The following is a 17,081-nucleotide window of genomic DNA, read 5'->3' as shown; positions in this document are numbered from 1 at the left end:
CACATACTCTTCTGCACGTAGGTAAGAGGTAGTCTTTTTTCCCCCCCATCTTCATATATAACCTGAAGTGTTACGTAAACTGTATGCATGCTCTGCTTACGATCCCTGTTCAGAGGTTAAATGACTGTTACTGCACAAAGCTCTTCTTGCAATCTATTCTCTTTGCATTCACACGAGATGATAAATCCTGTAGTTCTATAGTTGCTATCAATTAGTTCCTGCATTTATTTTATATTACCATCGAAAGGGAAGAGATTATTTTATCCCTGTTCTTTTGAAGTCCAACTTCCAAAACTCAGGAAGCATCCCTTCAACCTTTGCCGTATGAATTACTGACTTCCTAAGATTTGTATTGAAAAATAATTAGTTCCTTGGTTTGTTGAGGTTTTATATATAATATATATATATATCTTTTAAAAATACAGTGAAAAATCAGAACATATAAAGTGCTAAGACAACTATATAATATGCATCAACTAACTAGCAGGGTAGTAACAGCTAAAGATGCTTTAACCACTATTTCTAGAGCAAGCAGAGAAAGGTGAAAACAGACCTACATATGTCATGGTTACAAATGCCCTTCCCGCAGTCACAGTAGAACTGAAACGTGATACATTTTTTAAAGGTTTTATTACTCCCTTATTATATACATTAGTCCAGGTGTTCTGTAAACCCAGGTCCTGTATGCATACAAATACAGACAGAAAGGTAATTTATGTGCGCCTGGAAATCATTAGAATCCGTCCTATGGAGAAGAGCTTCCCAAATAGTTTTGATCTCTGACAGATGGAATGGGAGGAAAATCCTACCAATCTAGATATATCCATTTCATTCCAAAAGATTTTCCCCCCACAGACTAGTTGTACCAGGGCTATATGAAGAAAAGAGAGTACATATACATTTTCAGTCATACAAGCATAGGGGCATTAAATTTAAACTAATCCCAAATATACTATGAAACTATCACAAATCCATGAGTACATAGCCAAATACTGCCCTAAACATATGTTCAGTTTTACTGATTTCAGCAGAAACTGTATGACTTTCCAATAACTATGAGAGTAGTATCAAACTCTGAAAAATCAAATATTGGATTTATTTTTCAGACTAAGTTAATTTCCAGCTTCTCTTAATTGTACACGTGTGAAATTTGAGAGAACAGTCATCTGTAGCCAAGTTTTTCCGTGTCTACTATCTGCTAGTGAGATCTAATAATCACCTAATTCAGAAGTGAAGCAAGAATGGCATAGTCAAGGTAAAGCTACAAAATAAATAGCTGTAGTTCGGTGATGGCAAAAACAAATGGAAGTTTTGCCCTTGAGGAAGCAGCACATCATCTTGTCAGGAAATAATTTTCAGGTTTCATTCTGTATTTAAGTACCTATGAAAAAACACACCTTGAAAATTTAAGAATTAATATAGTTCAAAAAGCATTAGCTAGATATACAACCTAAAATTTACCACCTACTCTTCATCCTAATCCTGAAACATGTTACAGCTCTGAAGTATTTCATTACTAAAATGTATTCCCCACTCGTTTTCAACTCAGTTACAGGACTCTAATATACAGTCTCGCAGCATTGTACCAGGGTAAATATCAAAGAATAAGTAAAGACCACAGCCTGACCTCTGTTATTTTATTGTCATAATTGCCATTTCACAGATTCTATTTTGACTAGGCTAGTGTTAAAATTAGGTATGTTATATGCTTGCATCCATTCCACAGCCAACATCTGCACTACTACTCTTTAAAATACTAAGATATCTGCTGGAAATCACTGTTTCATCTAGTATTTAAAAAACGGTTATGTTCACACATTTATATGCCTAAACTTAAAAGATTACTACTAGTTTGCCTCATTACAGTGTTCCTTTAAGGTGTTTCAACTTCATAATTTTTACAGAAAAGTTAAAAATCTACAAAGCCAAACACATTAAGCAGTAAGTGACACTGTAAGTGACAGCATATTTTCTTGATATTTATATCATCTAGCTTTACACCTTCGTTTAATTGCTGGATGACAGACAAGAAACCAAAACAGAGATAAGAAAACAAATGAGAACAATCACTGAAGCCCCAGTCATCACGTCTTCAACCAATGAACTGAAAACATACAATCTTTCCATTATTTCAAAAGACAAATTCATTATCTTTCTTCACTTTTAGTGGCTGAAATTTTGCAACCAAGAGTGCCAAGAAATTCTTTCCTAAGACATCCTAAAGTACATACACACAAATGGCTAGTGCACTGGACTTAAGTTTTAGACACCTACTCTGTCTTAAGTATACAAGCAGCCTCAGAGGAGTGCTTAAAACCTGTACCAAGAAGACACTGAACAAGGTTTCTAGCTGCTTCAGTCTTTAACAGTGTCCTGGTTTCAGTTAGAATTAATTTTCTTCCTAGTAGCTGGTGGAATGCTGTGTTTTGGCTTAGGATGAGAAGAGTGCTGATAACACCCCGATGTTTTAATTGTTGCAGAGCAGTGCTTATACTAAGCCAAGGACATCTCAGCCTTTTGCTCTGTCCTGCCAACAGGCAGGCTGGGGGTGTAGTAAGAGCTGGGAGGGGACAGACCCAGGACAGGTGACCCGAACTAGCCAAAGGGGTATTCCATACCATCTGACGGCATGCTAAACAATATATAGGGGTGGCTAGCCGGGGGGAGGGGGCCGGACTGCTCAGGGTTAAGCTGGGCATCGGTCAGCGGGTGGTGAGCAATTGCATTGTGCATCACTTGTTTGTACATATTATTAGTAGTAGTACTATTATCATCATTGTATTATTATTATTATTATTATTATTATTTTCCTGTCTTATTAAACTGTCTTTATCTCAACTCACGGGCTTCACTTTCCATTTCTCTCCCCTGTCCCAGAGAGGGAGGAGGGAGGGTGAGCGAACGGCTGCGTGGTGTTTAGCTGCCAGCCGGGTTAAACCACGACAAACAGGTAAGAACAGAACAAGCACACACAAACACACAAAAAATCATGGTATCATTTAGGTTGGAAAAGACCTCTAAGATCATCAAGTACAACCTTTAACATAACATTGCCAAATCCACTATTAAACCATGTCACTAAGCACTACATCTACATGTTTCTTGAAAACCTCCAGGGACGTTGATTCAACCACATCCCTGGGTGGCCTATTCCAGTGCCTCACAACCTTTTCAGTGTAGAACTTTCTCCTAATATCCAACCCAAACCTCCCCTGGCACAGCTCGAGGCCATTTCCCCTTGTCTTACCACTTAGTGCCTGGGAGAAGAGGCTGATCCCCACCTTGCTGTGGTCTCCTGGGTCTGTGGTAATTGCAGAGTACAAGAAGATCTCCCCTGAGCCTCCTTTTCTCCAAGCTAAACAACCCCAACTCCTTCAACCACTCCATGTTAAGATTTGTTCTTTAGACCCTTCACCACCTTCGCTGCTCTTTGGGCATGCTCCAGCACCTCGATGTTTTTCTTGTAGTGAGGGGTCCAAAACTGAACAGAGCTGAGTACAGGGGGACAATCACTTCCCTAGACCTGCTGGCCACACTACTCCTGACAAGCCAGGATGCTGTTGGCCCTCTTGGCCACCTGAGCACACTGCTGGCTCATATTCAGCCGACTGTCCACCAATTCCCCCAGGTCCCTTTCTGATCGGCAGTTTTCCAGCCACTCTCTCCCAAGCCTGTAGCATTGCATGGGGTTGTTGTGCCCCAAGTAAGGGATCCAATACTTAGCCTTGTTGAACTTCATACAGTCAGCCTCAGCTCATTAATCCAGCCTATCCAGATCCCTCTGCTGAGCCTTCCTACCCTCATGACAGGGAATAACTGAAGCTCTTCTTATTATGATCTAAGCAATAAGAACGTACCTTTGCATAGCCTTTTTAAGGATTATAGTATCATCTCTGATTATGCATTTCTTGAGAACTGTCAAAGAGGTAAATATACAGTTTACTTCATTTTTCTTTAAGATGAAATATGAGCTTGATTTTCTTTCTAAACGAAGTTTTGTTGTTAATACTACTGCAAGAAAAGATTAGTTAACTTGTTGGGCAGACAGAATCTCCTGCCCTCATACACATTAATGGGGTAGATCTGTTGAGCAATAGATGTCACTATGATGAATTTGCTGTTAACTTCACTGTTCAAGATGAGAAGTCTGTAATAGCTCATTCCCACACATACAAATAGGTTCCATAGCATGGCTGAACACGTGGAAATTGAGCTCAGGCTTTCCTGTTTTTTCTATCACATTTCTACTCTTGTTTGTGGAGAATGGTTTAAAATATCACCTATATGCACCCTACCCTCAGAAGTCAGCAAGAAAATCAACCACAAGTTTTTGAAAATTTGCATGGTTCAGTGTCTCAGAGGGTTTGTTTCTCTCCTCTCAATTTTTAAATGTTTTCACTTTGCTCTATTAGTTTAAACCCAGTGATGAAAAGAGCTGTTCCCAGTGGCTACTTAAAATAACTAAGCTTGGATTTCCAAACTTTCACTGTGCACAGTTGGTTTGAAAAGTGACAAAACGGTAAGGTACAAATAAGATGTAACATTAAGTAACTGTCTCTGCCAATCACTCTCCATTAGGGAAGGAATACCTGCTCTAAGATCCTGGATATACCATTGCTTGAAGGGCAATACAATGGTAGATAGCGCCTTTAATGCTGAGGTATTTAGTGCCTTCTTTGCCTCAGCCTTTATTACTCAGGCCAATTGTTCTGCAGGTTCCGAGCCTGCTGAGCTGGAAGACCAAATCAGGTAGCAGAATGAAGCCCTTAAAATTGAAACGGGAATAGTTAACAACCTACTACACAACAACACTGTCACCCACAGGGCTGGATAGGATCTACTCAAAGATGCTGAAGGTGCTAGCAGAACTGCTCACTGAACCACTTTCGATAATTTGCTAACAGTCCTTGCTAAAAAGGGGAAATCACAGCTGACCAGAGGTTTTTGAGTTTGATGCCCATCTACAGGAAGGGCAGGAAAGAGGGTCTGGCAAATTACAGGCCTGCCACTCTGACCTCGGTGCCAGGGAAGGTCATGGAGCAGATCATCTTGAGTGCCACTGCGTGGCATATATAGGATAACCAGGTGATCAGACCCAGTCAGCCTTGGTTTACAAAAGGATAGTCCTGATGGACTATCCTGATCTTCTACGATAACACGACCCATTTGGTGGACAAGGAAAAGGCCATGGATGTTTTTTACCTGGACCTTGGCAAAGCATTTGATACTGTTTCCTACAGCTGTCCCTTAGAGAAACAGGCTGTTCGTGGTTTGGACCGATGTACTGCTTGTTCACTGGACAAAAAAAATGGCTTAACAGCCAAGCCCAAAGAGACATTGTGAATGGAGTTGAATCTGGTTGGCAGTCAGTCAAAAGTGGTGTTCCCCAGGGCACAGTGTTGCGGCTGGTTTTGTTTAACTTTTTTATTAATGATCTGGATGAGGGGACTGAGTGTAATTGTCAGTAAGTTTGTAGATGACACCATGTCAGGCAAGAGTGCTGATCTGCTTAAGGGTAGAAAAGCTCTACGGAAGAATCTGGATTGACTTGATCGATGGGTCATACCCAATTATATGCTATTCAACAAGGCTAAGTGCTGGGTTCAGTGACAATCCCAAGCAGCAGTACAGGCCTGGGAAGAGTGGCTGGAAAATTGCCCAGCAGAGGACCAGGGATACTGGTCAACAGCCAGGTGAATATGAGCAAGCAGTGTGCCCAGGTGACCAAGAAGGCCAATGGCATCCTGGCCTGCATCAGAAACAGGGTGGCCAGCAGGGCTAGGGAAGTGATTGCCCCTCTACACTCAGCACTGGTGAGACTGAACCTCAAGTACTGTGTTCAGTTTTGGTCACCTCACTACAAGAAGGATACTGGGTTGCTGAAGTTTGTGCAGAGAACAATGAAGCTGCTGAAGGGTCTAGAAAATAAGACTTATGAGGAGTAGCTGAGGGAACTGGGGATGCTTTGTCTGAAGAAAAGGAAGCTGAGGGTAGACTTTACTGCTCTCTACAACTACCAGGAAGGGGTTGCAGTGAGGTGGGTGTTAGTCTCATTTCTCACGTGACAAGTGAAAGAACATGAGGCAACAGCCTCAAGTTGCACCAGGGGAGATTTACACTAGCTATCAGGAAGGGTTCCTTCACACAGGTTAGGCACTGGAACAGGCTGCTCAGAGAAGCGGTGGAGTTGCCGTCCCAGGAGGTATTTAAGAAACATATGGATGTGGCAGTTAAGGACATTGTTTAGAGGTAAGAGTTGGCAGTGAGGTAGATGGTTGGACGTGATGATCTTAAGGGTCTTTTCCAATCTAAGTGATACTCCCAGAATAAAAATATAACACAATCACCATTATAAAGTAAACAATTTAAATTCCATCAGTGGTTCACTATCTTCACATATGTAACCACTGACTAGTGGGATTATCTACTTCAGAGAAATTATATGCCACCCCAAAGGAATGAATTCAACATCAGATAGATAAGGATTTTCTAGGTTATGCTCTCACTTCCCTATTTAGTTCTGCGTTACAAAAAAAATAGTTTAGATCTACCTTAGGAAGAGATGCCTTTTGCCATTGTAAAGATAGAAACAACAGAAGGTTGGAAAGAGAACAGTATCTTCATTATTTTCCATAAAACAGAAATATTGCAAAGCATAAGAAAAATAGAGTAGTATGTATTCACTGAAAATCATTTGGAAAAAAAATGTTAAGTCCTAATGAGGTAAGTTTTGCAATCAGTGAAATAAAAATACTAGGAAAATGTGCATTAGGAACAATTTTCCTTCTACATACCTTTGCAACTCCAGCTCTGTGAGCGCCTTGTGATTCCATGTATGCTAAGTATTTGTTGAAGTCCCTGAATTCATCCATCGAAGGCCTAAAAGTCATGATTTTGCAACTTGGGTTTGGAGGACTATCTGAGATGACAGCCTCCATTGTGGCTCAGTTTCCACTGAAAAATAAAACAACAATAATTACATATACTGAAAATAACAAAATAATTACATATACTGAAGAGAACAATCTTCTATTAAACAATATTTGAGATTCAATGTATGTTTCAAATTGGAAAAGGGTTTTCAAAATCCCCTGCCCATGCTTCTATAAAAGGCACAAAAAGGATATATACTTTTTCTCCCTGCTCCTTGAAGACTACTTGGCCCTCACCCAGGAGGGACACTACCATAAGCAACATACCAGTTTGAATTTACAACAGATTTTCTCAAGTTATCATTTAACATCATACTAGCAACTTCCTGTGTTGATCCATCCACAGGTTCTCTGTGTAGACAATTACATTTTACACATATAACCTAGAGCAGCAAAACTACACTAGTAATAAAATATCATTACTCCCATTTAGCACATGGGGAAATTGATTACTGACTTTTTAGTCACACTGCAAATGTAGGGAAAGAGCACCTGGATTTTTTAATTCACGTCAGTGTTTCAACAGCAATTGTATCACCCCTCATTCTCCAAAGCCTTTTCAGCAGAATCAATGCATGCAGTAGATACAGAAAGATGACTGGCATTTCCCTTAATTTCCATGACTACATTAAGGATGGTTAAAGAAATATTTTTGTTTCATACTAAGATACAGAAATAATGAAAAGACTGGTCTTTGTGCCACTAACAGATATAATTTAGCTTCAGCGGGTGTCATTTCCAACTCTACCTCACCACGTGCCAACAAGGAGTACAACCTATTGTTTACTTCCTTATCTTACAAAAAACTTATTCCAAAATACAAATAACTCAGCTTTGGCTAACTTTCTAGTGATTTTGCTGTCTCATTCCTCTTTTTCTCCATCTGCAAAACATGCATCCATGGTTTTGTTGCCACACCTTGTTACCTTAAATTTTGCTTGTGAGTTAGCTATTAGCCACTTATTTCACAGGTTATGCTTGCCTTCATTGCATAGCACAGCATACAATGGCTACAATTTATAATTCTTCACTGACAATGAGGTGATACTTGAAAAAGGGTAATTGAGCAGGAGATTTGATCTCTCCTTAATCAGCTTTTAGACTTTCAGGTTTACATGTATTAAACGTACATGCACACGAGTGTAGTACCCACAAACACGGCACCTCTAAAAGAACCTGCTATTTCTTCTTGGCAAGAAATGTAACGGTATTTCATTAATTTTCATTTTACACCTTCAACCTATTTCATTGACTATACATGTATACAAGACAGACTGCAGTCATTAGGTTTTTCATCACAGCACAGAGATTAATATCCTTCCCTAAACTCTTTGCTGTTTTCTAATATTGTCAGTTCAGTTCTGGGGGGATTCAAGCAGAAGCAGAGGGAGTTGATTCATGCTTTTTGGGGGGAGGTTTGTTCTTGTTTTCCAAAACAAAGCAACTTCAGCAGCCCCACTTATGAATTTGTCTTTACTAATCAATAATATTCTTTCCTTCATTGGAAAGGTAAGAACTTGTCAGATGTGCATTTTATTCACTTAACTGGCCTGTAACAAGTCAAGCACTCCTAATCCTAACAATTCCTAAACAAAGTCATGCATTAACTTTAAAGATTCTTTTGCAAAAAACAATAGTTGGAATTGTTAACCATAAACTGTTTTATCAATACTTCAATACCTCTCAGACATACAATTTTGTCCAACCACCCTCAGAGCTACTACTTCTGCTTAATTCCGTAATAACTGCAGAGAATACAAACATTATGTATTCGTATTCTGATACAGCAGAGGGCTCTACAGTCACCCGGCGGGACCCAGACAGGCTGGAGAAGTGAGTTGACAGGAACCTCCAGCTACAGAGGTGGAGCCCCAGGCACCAACACAGGGTGTTGGCCACCCAGCTGGAAAGCAGCTCTGCAGAAAAGGACCTGGAGGTCCTGGTGGACACCAAGCTGAACATGAGCCAGTAGGATGCCCTTGCTGCTGAGAACATTAATCCTGGCTGCACTGGCAAAGGATCATCAGCAGATCTAGAGAGGTGATCCTTCCCTTCTACTCAGTATTAGATGTATTATATAAATTATAGATGTATATTTATATGAATTACAAATTATATAAAGTATTTGATGAATTACAAAAGCTTAAGGAACATGAGATCTGGATAAGTGACCTTATTCTATAGCTCTTAGAGTCATCTTAATTTCACTATAAGTCTCTAAGAAGTTTGACAAACTTCATTTCAAGTTTGTATTTCTATGTCACGGTACTACCCCTAAAGCAATTATTTCCAAAACACAAAAAGTGACCTATTTTGAACGCATAAATACTGAACTGAAAAATGACCTAATTAGTTCTGTAAACATTCATCCCCCACACCAAGCTCAAAGCACGCAACAATGTCTTAAAAGAACTAATCCGGAGTAATAAAAAAGTATATATATTTTTTTCTCATTTTTATTTGCAACCGGTATTTCAAGAGGTTTTAGCTTTTGATTAAAACAAAAGCATGAAATCTGTAGTCCAAGCTGAGTATAGCATGTAACAGTCTCTAGGCACAGTAATAGCCCGTCCAACCTGTCCAGCTCCCACAGATGCTAACAGCAGGTCTCTCAGAAAAAGCAGTTTAAGGGGCAGCTCATATTTATACTTTTCCAGAATAACATCTCAGTCTTCAGCAATTCACAGCTCAAGGAATACAGAGGCAAAGAGGATATTTTTGCATTTGAGTTGCTGATTTTTTTTTTTGCTCATGACTTAGAAACTTTGTAGGCCTTTAATATTCAAAAAAAAAACTTTTGACAAAGCCCTCCACAATCAATATATACTAAATGAAGGATCTCCGGTATGCTTTAAATATTTCACTTTCTAGTTTCATCTGACATCTCACATGCATGCTGTAAACAATCGTTTATCATTTCCATTACTTTCAGTCCATGCATAGCATGAAGATTTCTACCATCAGATCATTCAGTCATCTCTTTTCAAGGCTCACGACTCCTAGTCTCCTTGCAGAAAATCCATTTCATTAATTCCAATCATCCTTACATCCTATTTCTGGATCTTAACTAGTTTTAGCAATTTACTCAGTTAGTGGAAAAGGGTGCCAAAGCCACAAGCAATATTCAACATGGAAGTAAACCATGAATTCACGCAAATGAGCATCAGCATTTGCAAATGTAGGTGCAGTCCTCACAGAAATCACAAAGCAGCTTTTGAAAAGCTAACTGACAAGCCCCTAGAAGTTCAGAAGAATATTCACTGATAACGCAGCATCGATAACATTGCTGGGGATACAGACAGCAGGTGGCAGACGTGCTGTTTGCATTCACAGCTGTGATGAGGATACCACAAGTGAGCTCCATCCTAAAGGTACTTTGTACACAGTCCTGCCAGATCTCTCACACTGAATGCAGCTCCCAGGAAAAGCTCCCTAGCTTTACGGCAGATTACTAACCACCTTTTCAGATCCCATCCCAGAAGCTACTCTTGTACACAAACATTCTGGATTTCAGAACTCCTTAATATCAAACCTCATGCATTCTTTTTGGGAACACGCTAGGTGAGCAGTGATATTCTTTCACAAGCTGCCATTACATGGTAAACCGTTTATCAGGTGAAGAACAAAGACAGGACAAAGTAAGACAAAGACAAAGTAAAAAATGTCTTTTTTTCTCAGTTTGTGGAGACTACTCCCCGTCTCTCCCCATCCCCCATGCCACTCAGAGGACCCCCGAAGCTACAGACTTCATCATGGGTGCAGGTACTGGGTCTGGCTTGGATGGAGTTAACTCCCCTGCAGCAGCCCACACCGCGCTGTGCTTCGCACATGCAGCCAGAGCAGCCCTGATACCACACCAGTGTTGTGTCTGCTGCTGAGCAATGCCATCACCACATCAAGTCTCCTGTCCTCCCGAGCAGTATCTACGTGTGCTGACGCCCTGCTTCAAGGACGTGGACAAGCATCGCTCATTTGCGGGAAGCGGAGAGTAATTTCTTTCCTCTGCATTTCCATATGGCCTTTGTGGTCCCCCCCCCTTTTCCCCTTTCCCTTTAGTTAAATTCTTTAATTAATAATAGTTTTCCCTTAATAATTATTTTTCCTTTAATTAAATAATCCTTATTCATTAGATGTTTCTTTCCTTTTCTTCCCCTCCTCTTCTGAGGACGGGGAGTGAGAGAGCAGCGTGGTGGAGTTCAGCTGCCTAGCAAGGTAGAACCACCACAGTGCAGGACTTGCTATTGTGACCTTCCCCGTGAGCATTTCACCCCTCATTAAAGAGTTTGTAATTCAAAGAAGCCATGCAATTCTCCCCTACCTTTACATCTTGTTCTAAATTACCAGAGACCCAATACCAAGCAGCCAGGGAAGGGTCACACCCGCCCTTCTGCTGTTGTGACTTGGAAGTACGCGCGCTGAAGTGAACTGCTTGACTAAGAGTACATGCATGGAATAGTCACTGGACACTTCCACAGTTTGCTACAACGCTCACAGCAGCAGAGAAAGCACATCCTCAGCTCAGGCAACCAAGAGCCTCCTCGCTCCAAAATGATCACAGGCCACCAAAACGATACACCTTTTCCAGAGCAGAGGCAGACAGCCTAAAATGAACTGGCAGGCTGGCTCTGATCTACAATGTTCTAGCAGGTGAAGCTTCAGCAAGAAGAAAAGGCCAGCACTCTGCCTATGTTGTACTTGCAGCTCTACAGTATCACTTTGCGATGCAAAAAGTTCAAGGAAGAACTTGTTAAACCATACATTTAACATTTGTATAGCAGCAACCTGTGAAGCTTTGTATCTGAGTAAATCTAGACGAGACTTCCACAGGGAGAACAAGAGAATCACAGAATCACAGAACTGTAGGGGTTGGAAGAGAACACTGTGAGCTTCCCACTGTCAGCAACTTGCATAAGGAATACCTACAGCACTAAAACTGACAACTGTTACAACAGTTATTTTCCTCTTCTATTTTCTCTAACTTTAAATATTCTTACAAGTCTCACTTTTGAAGTATTTGCCATCATTTATTCAGATCAAATACTCCAAATTGGAATTAAACTGAAACATTAAGAAAATCCCTAATGCTTAGGGATAAAACTCTTCAAGTTTTATTTCTGTTCTTTCATTCATAACTCAGTTTGCAGACTTTTAAACTTAATCTCAATTTTAATTTTGAATCAAAATTACCATCTTTTTTTTTTCTAAAACAATTTACCGATCTCCAAAACCATAGACTCATTTACAACTTAAGCCACTTATAAATTACCTTTTAAGCAAAGAACTAACAGTGAAAGTGAAACAAAACCTGGTCCACCAGTGTAATCGTTGCCATAAAGCATCTATTAAAACCAGGCGTGTTTGCCAAGGTTCTCCCAAAGAAAGGGTATCTGCTAACAGCTAAAACTTTAAACAAAACCCAGCAGAAAATCTTAAGTCTACTGAAATAAATCACAACAGCCTCAGTCAACCGATTCTACACGCTAAATGCAGAAATGTCACAAAGGAACTAGAGCAAATTTTGTTCATGAAACTCCTTTAAAAACACCAACAGCCAATGAAGTATATCCTGTCATGCCTGACAATCACAAAGTGAAACCAGTTAGACACTGAAGAACTTCTTGCAATATTTAGCCTTCACAAAACGACGTGTTCTTAATTCTAACTCTGAACGTCTTAAGTAAAAAATGTTGGCAATTGTTCTAATCTACTGTTGTACAGTGTATTTTCTTAAAAAATATATATGTTCTTAAAATATACTGTATTTTATATTTCCCTAAATATACTGTATCCCAACAGTTAAAATTAAACAGAATTAAGGATAAAAAAGATGAATGCTTGCCTAAGTCAGTAGTAGGACTACTCATGCAGCCAATGAACTTACCCACTACGCCTACTGTCGCAATTTTAAACAAGTGAAAAAGTTGGAGCAAAATTCAAGCTTACAACAGAATGCAATATAGTATATGATACCACCTAAGAAACCTAAAGTCTGTCCTAACAATTTATACACCAAAACTACAATAAGCATTCATAAAGCACTCTGGACTTTGTTTCAGCAACTTCTTATGAAAACCTTCATTGTGATTTCATTACACAACTACTAGATTTCTTCAAGTATAAAACACTGCATTTCTTCAAAATATCTTAATTATTAGTCAGTCTCTGAATCCAAATGAAAGCCAAGAAAATAATTCAAAATATCACTCATTTGTTTTGAAATATGAAATATTGAAATAGCAAGTTACCTTGGAAGTTGTTTCCACTAGATATGAATTAAAATCTTAGAATATTCATTACAGCAAGATGTGTTATACTGGAAGCTCCGTGTACACTGAAAATGTGTTTGAAGAGCTTGTAGCTTTCAGGATGGGGGAGACTAGGACCTTCATAAAACTAACCTAAACAAAACCATATGCCTCATTCGGCATTATACTGAAGAAACACACTAGCAAACGACACCTACTGAAAAAAGCAGAAGTTTCTAAGTAAGTTAACTGCGGTACTTAGTAGTCCAATCAAGCGCCATTCGAACTGAGAAAGTCCTAAATATACCGAATCCCTTTGTTTTTAAATAGTTAGGCGTTAAGTCGCAGATTTTCTTTTTCCTGCATAATTACTGGGCTAGCCCGTAATAGCTTAGGGAGATTATCATAATTAGTACTTGACAATGTAATTTTCTGAACTGAATGCATTACGGTGGTAACTATACATTTAGATTTGGTGTAAAATCATTTACCTTGTTTAAAAAAAAAAAAGTTTAAAAAAGTAACTACAAAATTCTGTACTCAACAGTCAACAAAAACCGAGGCTTATAAATTACAAGACCTGACTTCTTTTTCCTATTCTGCCATACTCACCACAGAAATTCAGAGATCAAATCAAAGTTGTTGTTTTTTTTTTTGTTTGCTTGTGTTTTTTTTTTAAGTAGACACCAAATAAAGGTTATTCCCTTACACACATTGGCTCTAATCCTGATTCAGCTGCTATTCAGTCACATCCACTTATCCAGATAAGACATATTGTTTCCTGCACTGGTCCCAAGAAAGGAAATTCCTCTTACAGGCACCCATACCCTCACTTCAGCAAAAGGTAACCATCAAACAACCTGCTAACCATCTAACAACCTACTAACAACCGAGAAATCAGCACCACCCCGAAGCTGAGAGTAAGATAAGCATGACTGGCAGTAGCTCAGTAGTCGCAATTCAGTGCAGCCTCACTGCAGGTAGTGAAAAGCAAATCGTGCTGGTGTTTCCCCAGCCTCGTGTTTGGCAGGTACTTCTGAGAGGTGTGGCGGCGCTCCCAGGTGGCTGCTGCAGTTCCAGGCAGAATGGGGGTAAGGCCCAAGATGCATTTTTACATCCATGTACGATGACCACAGTCAGCAGCACGCCCTCGGTTCATTAAACGTGTAGCACCGCAAGGTGACAAAAGTTACGCTGCACTGGACTGCTGTTAAGTTTTTTCTTATGGGAAGCGTTTTAGCTTAAAAAAAAAAAAAAAAAAAAAAAAACTTCTATTTTAGTAACCACCAGGAAACTCCTGTTGCTGCTGTCACTAGTGTCTCAGAAAGGGGGTGGGGGGAGCGAGAGGTGTAAAACTACAGTTCAACAGCACCGAAAACACACCCTGCTCACTCTGGGAGGCAGCTGGAGGATTTTTAAGCCGCAGGGACAGGACTGTCCCCCCGACACCGCATAAACAAAGGCACGAGGCCGGCTGCTTCCCGCAGCGAGGCAGGCAGCGCCCCGGTGGCAGCGACTCGCACTTCCCACTCGGGGCTCCCGGTCAGGGGCAGCGGGGAGGGAGGGAGGGAGGGAGGGAAGGAAGGAAGGGAAGGAGGAAGGGAAGGAAGGGAAGGAGGGAGGGAGAGAGGGCCGGCCCGGGGGAGCCACGCACCGCGGTGCCGGGTCGCTGGCGGCGGGCAGGTGGTGCTGAAGCCGAGCCTCGCTCCCCCCGGGCTGTGCTCCCACGTCGCGCGGCTGCCGGGCGCCCCAGCTGCGCGGAGAGATGAATGAACCGCGCGCCCCGCGGCAGCCCCGCGGCCGGCCCTCCCCCTGCCCGCCCCGGCACCCCCAGCCCCGCTCCGCCGCCGCCACCACCTGCCCGGCCCGCCCCGCCCCGCCCCGCTCCTCCGCGGCCCGCTCCCGGCCCCCAGCTCCCCCTGAGCCGCGCCGCGCCCCGCCCCGGCCCCGCAGCCCCACGGCACCTGCCCGGGGTGGGCGCTGGGACGGGCGCGCCGCGGGTGCCGCCGCTGCCGCCGGCCGGCCGGACGCACGGGCGCTCCCCCGCCCCCTCCCCTCCCCTCGCTGCGCCCGGCTCCTCCCCTCCCCGCCCGGGACTTCTCGTTCCGTGCGCGGATGACAGCTGCGTCCTGCGCATGCGCGCGGCGCTCGCACGCCCGGAGGGGAGGGGAGGGGAAGAGAGGAGGCCCGGGGGGGGGAGAGGGGGGAGCGCGTGACGGAGGACGGCGTCGACGTCACGCGGCCGGCAGCGGTGCCGTGCCCGGGGCCCGGCTGGGTCACGTGGCTCCGACCTCACCCCGCAGCCCCCGCATCTGGGCTGGGGGGGGGTTCAGGGTGTGCCTCACAGCGTCAGCCAGGAATATAAACACCTCTGAAGGAGGACACTGGCCTTCTTCAAAAGTTACGTAGATCACTGTCTCACCTGTATTCCAGCAGCACAGTGCTCTCACAGAATCACTAAGTTTGGACAAGCCCTCCTGCTTCATCTGGTCCAACCATCACCCCACCACCGCCACCACACGCTGAACCATGTCCTTAACCACCTCATCCAACCTTTCCTTAAACGCCCCCGAGGGACAGTGACTCCACCACCTCCCTGGGCAATCCCTTCCAATGCCCACTCTTTCTGGAGTGAAATGCTCACTCTTTCTGGGGTGCAATTTTTCCCATTTCCAACTATGAAATGAGAAATTTCCAACTCACTGATCACCTTCTTTACTTTAATGGGCTCATCTTAAAGTACCCGTGAGTTTGCTGACATTCTAGGGCATGAGGAATATTTTTTATCTTATTGAGGTTTAAGCAATCTTTTCTGCACTTTCTTCCTGCCTTTCATGTTTCAGGCTGTGCATTTAGGTAAGTGTTGGCTAGTAACAAAAACACTACTTATGTGACTACAAACACTCAGAAATAAAGGATGAATCTCCTAAATTCCCTTCCTTTTGTTTTAAGTTGTGAGCTCAATATCTGCACAGCACAGGCTTCTGAAATTATACTATAGGCTTCTCAAGCCCTTTGGACTTGGTACAAAGACCTCAATTTCTGGGTCAGCCATCTCAAGTATGAGTGTTAGAGTTAATTATGCTACCAAAAAGATGTTCCAGGAAATCAAACCACAAAAGTGGCCTTTCTGCTGTATGATAGTTTACACAGTACATGTCTTCCACCCCGTTTGGCTGATGCTGGAAGCCACTTCTGTTTGAATAGTCATTTTCTACTCATGGAAGTTACAAGCTTGTCTTCCACGACTTCTCTGTGGCCTGTTCTCATGGGGATTTTTTTTCTTCTTAATGTAATCCGAAATTCCTATATTGTTTGTCTTGGCCTATCACTATGTATTTCCAAGGAGAGCATGGCTCCGCCTTTTCTGTGCTCTCTCTCTAGGCAAAGGTGGACTGCTGTCCACCTGCCAACATCACTCCGAAGCCTTGTCCTTTTCAGGCCCCCTGATTCAAAGATCGAAGCCGAAATTCCTTTAAGTGGTATATTCTTTATTGCAGCGCTGGATGCACGGGGGATCACTCCACCTATCGTGCATACCTAAAGCGGAAAGCAGTCTTGAATTTATACAATCAATCTATCAATATTCTACAAGCACCTATACATATGCATTACCTATCCCCGCCTTCCCTCGCTTCTTATGCTAATTAGCCTTTTGGCACCTTGCGCCTGCGTAGAGCCTTCCAAGAATTGTGGGCAGGGGTCTTTGAGACGTGGGCAGGGGTCTTTGGGAGGAAGACCCCGAGTCTTCCTCACAGTGTACTTTTCACCTTTGGTCAGGAATCTGCTGAATTGGCAGGTTTCTTAATTGCAAGAGCTGGTTGTTGCTAATTCTTCCGTTTGTTGTATCTTTATAATGAATTCCAATGTCCAGTTTTGAGATTTATAGTCCTTACGTTTGTTT

The 17,081-nt window shown here is 42.2% G+C and overlaps 1 protein-coding gene across 5 annotated transcripts in view; it reads right to left on the bottom strand.

Annotated features, from left to right (window-relative positions):
* KDM4C (lysine demethylase 4C) overlaps positions 1 to 15,221 on the bottom strand; it is a 286,545-nt gene extending 271,324 nt beyond the window's left edge. For 4 of the 5 annotated variants that reach the window (XR_014619288.1, XM_084304804.1, XM_084304806.1 and 1 more), the window contains exons 1-2: positions 15,142 to 15,221; positions 6,795 to 6,954 (exon numbers count right to left, since the gene is read on the bottom strand). Coding sequence is in view for 4 of the 5 variants with exons in the window: in XM_084304804.1 (XP_084160930.1) it covers positions 6,795 to 6,938 (144 nt within the window). In the remaining variant the exon portion in view is untranslated. Of the gene's footprint in view, positions 1 to 6,794; positions 6,955 to 14,831; positions 14,902 to 15,141 lie in introns of those variants that run through there. The other variant, XM_084304805.1, reaches the window with a different exon arrangement.
* Between the last annotated feature and the right edge of the window lie 1,860 nt (positions 15,222 to 17,081).

Source organism: Netta rufina (assembly GCF_964035555.1).
Source record: "Netta rufina genome assembly, chromosome: Z".
Classification (NCBI taxonomy): Eukaryota; Metazoa; Chordata; class Aves; order Anseriformes; family Anatidae; genus Netta; species Netta rufina.
The sequence above is the reverse complement of the archived record's forward strand: the minus strand, read 5'-3'. Positions and strand labels throughout refer to the sequence as shown.